Source organism: Camelina sativa, chromosome 3 (assembly GCF_000633955.1).
Source record: "Camelina sativa cultivar DH55 chromosome 3, Cs, whole genome shotgun sequence".
In the NCBI taxonomy this organism is placed as follows: Eukaryota; Viridiplantae; Streptophyta; class Magnoliopsida; order Brassicales; family Brassicaceae; genus Camelina; species Camelina sativa.
Genome location: NC_025687.1, coordinates 27618035 through 27628318, shown reverse-complemented (window position 1 = coordinate 27628318; position 10284 = coordinate 27618035). Strand labels below are relative to the sequence as shown.

The 10284-nt window shown below is 29.5% G+C and overlaps 1 protein-coding gene across 1 annotated transcript; it reads right to left on the bottom strand.

Annotated features, from left to right (window-relative positions):
* On the bottom strand, positions 1002-2368 carry LOC104778358 (protein BIG GRAIN 1-like B). The gene has a single exon (XM_010502788.2). The coding sequence runs from the start codon at positions 2142-2144 to the stop codon at positions 1002-1004; it is 1143 nt and encodes a 380-aa protein (XP_010501090.1). The 5' UTR covers positions 2145-2368.

The following is a 10284-nucleotide window of genomic DNA, read 5'->3' as shown; positions in this document are numbered from 1 at the left end:
TACGAGAATGTCATGCGTATAATCCAATTGTGATCTTGAAGTCGCGCACTTGAGACAATAACAAATTAAGCCAATGAAAAAAAAAAAAAGATTGGAACGTTAGTAAAAAAAGAGAGAATCAAATTATTGGATACTCTTGTCCATGACATTTGAGACCATGTCTCTTTCACTCTTGTCCCCCTATATCTTATTGATCATAATTAGTATTTAGTAACATCAAATCAAATATTCTACTTTCCTATATATATTTGTTTTTTTAAAGTAGCGTCAAAGAAAGTAAAAAACAACAGAAGCAATTGTAACTGAATTCCAACTTGGAGGAGATTATAATGTAATTATGTAAGGTAGGTGCGGATGACTGGTTAACGAAATTAAAACGATATGGTTAAAATTTTGAAAACTTAATTACATAATTCCAATAAATAATGCATTTTGTTTTGAGCTATCCGTTAAAAAAACATTTAAGTTTTTGTGTCACCAATAGGAAGGATCATCACCACGGTTAGAAATATAATATAAACATAATTCTATATACATATATATATATATTATAAATATACATTTTGATTGGTTGTTTAGTAGAAAAAATAATAAAAAAAATAAAAAAAATAAAGAATGAAAATAAAAACCATAACACATACTGTATATAAGATTGATGAGTGGATCCCATCAGGTGACATAAAGAAAAAAAAATTCAACTTCCCTTTGCTGTCCGAATTGATGACAAAGGTAAGAAAATCTGCCTTTTGCTTTATGTAATTTTCAACTCATCTTCGATTACCAAAGATGTTCGTTCGTCTCTGGCGCCTCTTGATTTCGAAGTTGTAATTTAAATTAGTAATTTGATAAATTCCAAATAATTAGAATCAAGAGCAGATCAATAATCTAATTAGTTAATACAAACAAAACCCACAAGTTACTCGTAACACGCTATCAATTGAAGTCTATAACATATGATACCCACTTACTAAAAATTAAACAAAGTAATTAAATTATTAAAATCATCTAGAAACAATGCGATTCGTGTTTAACCGAGTTGTTTCGTAAACCGGAAGCTCTTCTCGATACCTATCGATTCCTATCGCCGATAAGTTATCCAATTCGAACAGATCAGAGCTCGTGCAACTCAACGCATCATCATCATCATCCTCGTCTTCTTCTTCTTCTTCGTCTACATCGTCGCCGGAGATTTTGACAACGTCTTTGTTGCTTTTCTGGTAAGTTCTGAGAAGCTCCTTAGCTGCTTCGATCACACGACGATTCTCTTCCATGACTCGGATCTCTAGAGTATCATAGTTTCGATGATGACGAGTGGATTCATCATATTCTCTTTTGTTGTTGTTGTACTTGGAGTTGGAGGAGTCTTCGTCAAAGATGACGTTGACGGGACAAAACCTAACGGATCGTTTCGATTTCTCGCTAGAAGACGGCGTTTTACTCAAGCAAGATCTGGAGAAGGACGACGCGGAGGAGCACGTTGTGGTGGTAGACGACGCCGCGGCAGCAGAGTTGACGGTGGTGGTGTTGATTTTGTTAAGCTTTTTGGTGTTACCGGCGCCGGTGAAAATAGAGTTGAGAAAAGTGGCGAGACGACCGCCGGGAGAAATGGGTTGTTTGACTTTCTTGAGATCGGTGTAGATCCTCAACGCTTTGGATTTGGTTTTGAGAAAGCTTCCTCCATGTTCTTGTTTTTTAGTGTTGTTTGGTTCCACGACGGTGGTTCGGATGGGTTTGGGGTGATGATGAGAAGAAGAATGAATAGCCGGAGAGGATTTAGAACGTCGATATAAAGATTCAGACTCGGAAGAAGAGAAACCACCGCTGGAGTCGGAGGAGGTTGAGGTAGTAGTAGAGGAGAGCTTGAAGAAGACAGGTTCTTGTTCTGAGTTTTTTTTAAGATTCCTGGATCTGATGAAACCGTCGGCGGCGGCGGTTGCGCGGCGGTTGGAAGAAGAAGAAACGCGAGCTGTCGTCGTCGTCTCGTCGCGGTTCTGATGCTTGGTCTTTCTCATGGAGGAGGAGTTAGGAGAGGAATCGTCGATGGAGCGGTAGATTTGGTCGAGGAGAGAAGAGGAGAAAGAAGGATGACGGTGGTTACGGAGATGACGGTGGTGGTGGTGGTCTAGTGGTTCCCAAGGATCCATGAGAGGAAGAAGAAGTGAATGGTTCTTTATAGAGGAAGAAGGGGGAATGATAGTGTTGGGAATCTGGTGAAGAGAGAATGATTAAGAGAGAAGAAGAGAGCACGCTCTGTTTTCTTTGTCTCTGTATTGTGTTTTGCTTTGATATGAGAGAGTATCTGAAAGAGTGTAAATGTGTAATGAGGCGATGAAGATGAAGGAGAAAGAAAAGGGGTATCTATCTATCATTCAAATACTATTCACTGCCACGTGTTATTTTCATATTAAAATGTTTTAACTGTTTTTTTCTTAGGTGGAATTGGGTGCCAGGTTGGAAAATAGTTGTTGGCAACTGATTTGCTTTTAAAACTTTTTTTTGTCAGAAATATATTTAATTTTTATTTTTAACCGCCAGATTAAATAAATTAAAAACAAACATATTTAAAATTAAAAAAGAATTTGAAACATTTTCCATGTTTTTATTCTTTTTCATATCATAAACAATTTTAATATTTATATAAAAAATCTAGAGAGGCTTAGAACATGTTAATGTATTATTTAAGTAAGTAGATGCATCACCAAACGATAAAAATGTATCGACAGTAAAACAAAAGATTTGCTTCGTCCTCTTAGAGTAAACCATGAAGATATGAACATATGGTTTAGACGCTATAATTTTCTCAAGAATTTTGAAGGGTTGTAGCAGTGACTGGGAATTTGATTAATATTGCAGAGAAATTCATGAAAGTGTGTCCTTAGAGAAATAAATTTTTATATATGAAAAGATCGGAGTTTTGTTCACTATCGAATGAAAGATAGTTAAATCAATGATATAATGTTGGTTGAGGAAAATTCATAGAAAAAAAAAGAAGGAAATTAAATTAAATTGTTGACAAAAAAAAAATAAATTCTAGAGTTATAGTCAAGAAATTGAACAGCTAGCAGGAAGGAAAGTTGTCTATCTTAATTATAACCATTAAAGAGTTAACCAAGCGGCATGAAAATCTTTTTGATAAAGAGAATTTGATCCCATGGTATTTAGTTGAGAAGCTTAAATACAAGTATATCTAAATACTTAAGTTTTAGACAAGAATTGTAGGATGTTTAAATGTTTTTAATCTACAAATCAAATGTGCAAGTGAAAATCTTTTTGATAAAAGAAAATTTTAGAGTCTCATGGTATTTAGTTGAAAAGCTTAAATACAAATTGTATCTAAATACCTAAGTTTTAGACAAGAATTGTAGGATGTTAAAAAGAAAATTATATACCAATCAAATGTACAAATGGTATGATTATTTTACTTCATAAAAAAAATATGCTAATAGTTTTCGTCTACAAAAATCATTTTAAAATAAGATTTAGCTTTAAACAAAATTTAGTATTCTTTGCCTCCTCGTAAAAGAAATCTTAGTTTTGTCTGATATATAATTTTTAATCTTTCATATGTGAAAACATAAAAAGCAAAGAAAGTATTACAATAAATATATATATAGATATAAACAAACCCGCACATACTGCGGTTATTCATCTAGTATAATTAATTCTTCAACTTATTGCTTGTGGTAATATAGTTTTCACAATTTATAATCTATCTGTTGCAAATTTACTCTCTCTCTTTTTTTTCATGTTTCAAATTACTCTTTTATTATTATTTTGAACATTATTCAGCCATCACAGTTATCACTACTTAGTTATACTTAAAATTTTCTTTCTCCCTATTTTTTTTTAAAAAACATCGTGACATATACAGTATGTTTCTCTATTTTGTCCAGAAAATAAATTCTTAATCGATGTTTATGTCTCCTGAATAGTCATTCTTTTTGAAAAACAACAAAGCAAATTAACAAATAAATAAAAGAAACTGTACGTGTAATTTTATAACACAAACGAATTATATAAATCGTTCATAACAGAACAGCAAATCCAGTATTTGATCTTGGGTCCATTACAGCTTTTCCTTTCTTAAATTTATATTCGTACGTTCCATTAATTAATCATTAAATACTGGAACAGTATAATTAGTTACACAATAATAGTCACGAGTATGTAATTCGATCTTTTGTAGTAAAAAATTAAAGACATGATCGTTGTCATTTACAATTTTTTTTTTTGTGTGCAAACTGTACTTTAATTTTAATTGAATTAAACCAGAAACGGTACATAATTATCACATCAGCTTCCTTGTTGAAATCACAATGAACAAAAGAAAAGGAAACAGATCGATCTAAAGTTTGAAGAGATAGAGGGGATATCGATAAGTTTGGATTGGATATCTGAAGAAATATAATCAATTCTCGAACACATATTTATTTCTGCTACATAGTTTTCTAATATTTAAAAATAATTGATGTACAGTTTTTTTTTTGGTAATTATAATTGATGTACATTTAGATAAAAGGTAGAAACTTCCAGTATATATTGCATGCATCATGCTGTTAAAATGTACAAATCGTTTTGCTGTCTGTCTTAAATGTAACAATCAAAACGGAAGCAATTTGTCAAACTTTGAAGAAAAAAGCTAGGGCAAAGAGACAGAAAAGTAATAAAGAAAATATTTAGAAACCCTAGGACTATAACTATAGGATTTGCTTTGGAATTTTATACAAGTGGGCAAGAAAAAAAAAGAAAGAAAGAAAGGACAAATGTAAATGCTGTGATGTGAAACCAAAAATGGTTAAAAGAAAGACTTTAGAGAACGAATAGTCAAGTAATGCGGCTTATTAGAGAGGCTCGATCAATCACATAAATTTGACCTAACACTAACACCCAAACACTTCTCATGAACAGAAATTATGTTGCAAGCCACTACCTTGCTACACCGTTTCATTGCAATTACTTTTAGGAAACTTTGATTTATTAAAATAATGTTTTCATATAATATAAATTTTTTTACTAAGAGTACTGAAAGTAGACATTGATCATAAACACACATTTTATTAATTAATTAATTAATAATGATCATGGCATAAACCGAAATCTAAACTAATCTATTAACTTTGTACTAAAAAAAGAGTTTGATATTTTTATTATGTGAATCATCTAAGTCAGTAAACATCGAAATCTTAATAAAAATGCTCGAATCTTTTTCTCTTTTTGAACTCTATATCTGCCAATCTTTCAACTACTTAACTACTATGTAGTATGTACGTTACATACATATTCATAATCTTCAACAAACTCGTCATTTTTGTTGGATATCCAATGTTTTTTCTGGCAATAGATTTGAACTAGAGCGTTTTATCTCGATTAATTGTATAAAGCAATGACTATAATTTGGTATGTAAACTGATCGAGATTATGATATACATACTAGAACTTAATCCGCGGGACAATATTTTTAATTTTAAAATTTTAAAATTTTATATTATATTTATTTGTTATTTTATTAATTTTAAATATATAAAATTTTACAGGTATTTGATATAAGTATTCAAAGTATAGGATTTTTGTTTTCAAAGTTTTAACCTATGTGGTATATGTATAATCTAGTAATATATTTATCTCCTAGTACATATCTAAAAATGTTTTAAAAAAAAAACAATTCCACTTAACTCCCTATATGAGATTAATGCCAACCGTCTCACCAAAATCAAAATAAGTTTTTGAGTAAAAAAAATTAATCAAAATAAGTTTTTATCAAGTTTAATTATGTTAATTGTTTTACCAAATTAGCATACTTTTATAGTTTATAATTTTTCCATGTCAATATATATAGTTTATGATAATTAATAGAATTTTAATTTTTTGGTAATTCCTCAAAAAATAAAAAATAAACCAAATTATATGGGGGTTTTCAACATATTTCATGTGACATTTTATAATTGGATTTTCGGTTTAGGAAATTTATTAATGTTAATATAATTATGGATATTGTAAACTTTTGTTATGGAAAATCTGTTGTATATCATTTAAATTTGAGAAATTGTAGCATCCATAAAAATAGTTTTAGAGATTTAATGGGTTAAAACTTTAATAGGTAGAGTTGTTTTTGGAAAAATCGGATTGTATAGATGTTGTTAAGATTTTATGACAATAAATGTAACAAATGTTGGTTAATTTAAGAAAGTTTAGTATTTGAATTTCTCTACAATATTATTTATAAAATTGTTTTAAGGGTTAATATTGTAAAAAAAAAAAAAATAAAACTTAAAGGGCATAAACCAAAATGCACTTCAAAAATATTAATATAATTTATTTATCTATCAAATTAATAGTTACATATACTTTAAAGCATTAGAAGGAGGTTAGATTTTATAATGTATATACAATAATAGTCAAATAATATTTATATCTTAACACACTACACTATGGAAATGATTCGATCATTTGAATATCTAAAATTTATGAACACTCGAAAAAAAATTAAGATGATTTTATAGAAAAATTCAACATATTATGAGCTATCCACACTTTGATCGTCTTCACTGTTAAAAACTCTATCTTGTCTTTTATTTCCCCAAAAGTAATTATTAATTTTCACGACATGACCATACTTTAAAATCATTCGATGTTCCCCAATTTCTTTCACCTTTATCGTTCCCTTTTTTATCATATGTTTAATTAAATTAATTGGCTATATATTCTATCTTAACATTTTTGAAGTACATTTTTATGTCATCCTCTCTTATCTTTGTATCCAAACAAGTCTCAACTAAATTCTTTACAATTCTTACAATCAAACACAATCATTTCTATATTTGATAATATTAATTTCCTATAAACTATCTACCTAATTTAAATCAATATGTTAGACTAAAATATAATTCTCCTTGCACTTTTATTTAATCTTATATTTAATTATTTTAATTACTATTTAATACATAAAGTTAATAAAATTTTAGATTTTTTTCAGCATATGATGTGATTTGAATTTTTATAAATGGATATATATTCTATAATTTTTCTTAGGATATTTATAACCAAACAAGTATATCCACGTATAGATCTCTAAATACATTTTTAAATTACAATAGAATGCCATCACTTTTTGGCTTTTTGCCAACTTCGAGTCAGATTTTTAACTAAAATTGTAACCGATTCAATTATCCGGATCCTCCTTAATATTACCGAATATTTTGGGCCAGTTTTAAATCTATAGTGTACTTATTCACATCCAATTAATGTCAATTAATGCCCATTGTATCTTAGGAAAGATCTAATTTACATGCCAATTTTTTTGGGTTGTGTTTGACAAAAAGAATTGATAACACAAATTCTGTCATCACATCCTTATAATATAGCAACTAATTCAAGATGAACATATCTTAGGAAATATCTAATTTGCCTTTAATAGACGATTACATATTTGCTAAGTTCTTATTAGCTTTAAATGTACACTATTAATCCAATAATATCAATTGAGAATCAAAATAAGAATATGACATATCATTCATTCCTAAATTGTAACTAACCAAATCATAAAATGTATATTCTCAACTTGCGAATCAAGAGTTTATACAAAACCTATCTACAACCGTTAACAGTATATATATAGATGCAATTCACCATCGACTACAAGCACCACAAAACTATTACAATATCATATCAACAAAATAATAGACATGTGGTGTACCACGGAGTAAAACCTAGTTGATAATTATGAATTTACCACATTAACTCGTACTTGATATATGGAGAAGGTTAAAGATCGAGTCTCCATTGAAAGTAATAATGGCTTATTTTTGGGACAAGTATAAGGAAGTCTATATGTATGGCAATATTGAAAAATACTGTATAGGTTAAACGATTAACTCAGATAAAAGTGTACTATAGATTACTTAATTCAATCAGTCTTTAGCATGTGATTACACGGGAAAAGGGCCATTTCCGACCTGTACAATGTCAAAAGTGCCAATTTATACCTATACAAACGATCGGTGTCAACTTCTACCTATACTCTATAAAATTCAAATTTCATACCCAATTTTATAAAATAGTGCCAATTTCAAAGTCAATATAAACAAATATTAGTCAAGAGCTGACTCAGATGACACATGTTTGAGGAGGTGGCATCGAGCATCAAAAACGGCGTTGTTTTGATGCTTTAGTTTCGTTTTAAAAAAAATGCAACTGCCTAGAATCGAACCCTGGTCCATTAATCTTTTCATCAGTGCTTTAACCAACTGATCCCATGCACAAAGTTATTCAAAACATTTGGGAATTTTTATGTTTATAACTATATCTGCGTGCGATAATCTCTACTTCTTCATCTTCCTTTTTTTCTTGGCATCGTCAATGGCTGCTGCGTTCTCCATCTAGATCCGCCTCTGTTGGCCCAATCGCTGATTGTTTCCGTTTATTGTGGTTTTCCAAGATTTAATGTTTTACTTTTTAATTCTTTTAAATTTTGGAGATTCTATGTTCCTCTATCATCATCATCATCATCATCATCATCATCATCATCATCATCATCATCACTAGGGTTTCTGTTTTCCAGTCAATTTTGAATGAGGATGCCAAAATTATAAAAACTAGAGAAGTTAGAAAAATTTGATATGTTGTCTCTCTTAGCAAGAAGAGATCGGTTCAAATACTATGGAGAAGGAAATCAAAGAACCATGGCGGAACAGCTATCGACAATGCCAACAAAGAAAGGAAGAGGAGGAAGGAGGGAGATCGGTCGATATAGTTATAAACATAATCTTTCCATATTATTTCGAATAAGTTTGTGGGATCAATTGGTTAAAGGTTTGTTTAAAACTTTGAAAGACCAGGATTCGATTCTAAGTAGTTAAAATTTTTTTAAAACGAAACTAAAGCATCAAAACGATATCATTTTTGATGCTCGATGCCACCTCCTCAAACACGTGTCATCTGAATCAGCTTTTGACTAATATTTGTTGATGTTGACTTTGAAATTGGTACTATTTTATAAAATTGGGTATAAAATTTGAATTTTATAGAGTATAAATAGAAATTAACACTGATTGTTTGTATAGATATAAATTGACTCTTTTAACATTGTACCGGTTGAAAATGGGCCTTTTCCCGTGATTACACCTATAGATATTTAATTTTGAATACACTTAGCTAACAGAAATAACTTTTTATTAAATGTATGTATTTTATTTTCCACTTTTAGCCGCAATCTCTTTTGTAAATCTGTATGTCCAACCCCGATCTTTAAAATATTATAAAAAATAATACCAAATTAACAATATTACTAATGATACACCTTGCATGCGTTACGCGTATTCGTTCTGTTTGTTTATAATATACATTTAATATTTAAACAAATTTAATCGTCAATTTGTACGAATTTTTCTGGTTGCGGTAACTTTTTGGACTAAAATAAAACGAAACGGAAACAATAGTTAAGAATGAGAGCATGTTCAAAAAGAAATGGTGCTCATTGGCTAAATGATTACTCTCGTGGGCTAAGTCTTGAGATTAGTTTTCTATCATGTCTATNAAAAAAAAAAAAAAAAAAAAACACTAGAACTAGAGATAAGAGTATATTAGTTTAGATTATTTCCAAACGTTTGATTGATAAATTCCTTTATATACAATACTACTATAAAAGTTTTTTAAAAATAAACTGATGATTTTCATTGAAATTAAATATCAAATTCAATTTAAAAAAAAAAACAATTACAACCCAAATAAAAAAGAAATACAAGGAAAAAGACAAGAAATATCTAAAAATATACTCCAAAAGAAGAGAAACTAGGGATAAATAATGCAAGATAAATTTTTTAAAAGGAAGCTACTACTATTATAAAAGTTCAAATGGAATAATTTGTTACAAATTCAGATGTGTACGTCCGAGATGGTTGGCCATTAAATCCAACATTTAACGTGTCAAGTGAGGGAAATTGCTAACTTTTTTTGATTTGATAATTATTTTGTTATAAACAAATTAACTATTTTTGGCAAATTTGAAAATTCTGTCAAATAAATTAGTTATTGTATTTATAAAAAAATGCAAAATGATCGTCCCTTCGAATCGACGAAACTTCCCACTCATAACACCTACTTTTAAACCGGACCCATCCTCGTACACTTTTGCTGTTCTTTACTTGGCTTTTATATAAACAAACAGACATTTATATATTGAATTCTCGACAAAACATATCTTTGAGATATATGCGTAACGTACATTACAACATGCTGAAAACACAAGAACTTCATTTTCATATTCACTTATTTCAGATAATTTATAAG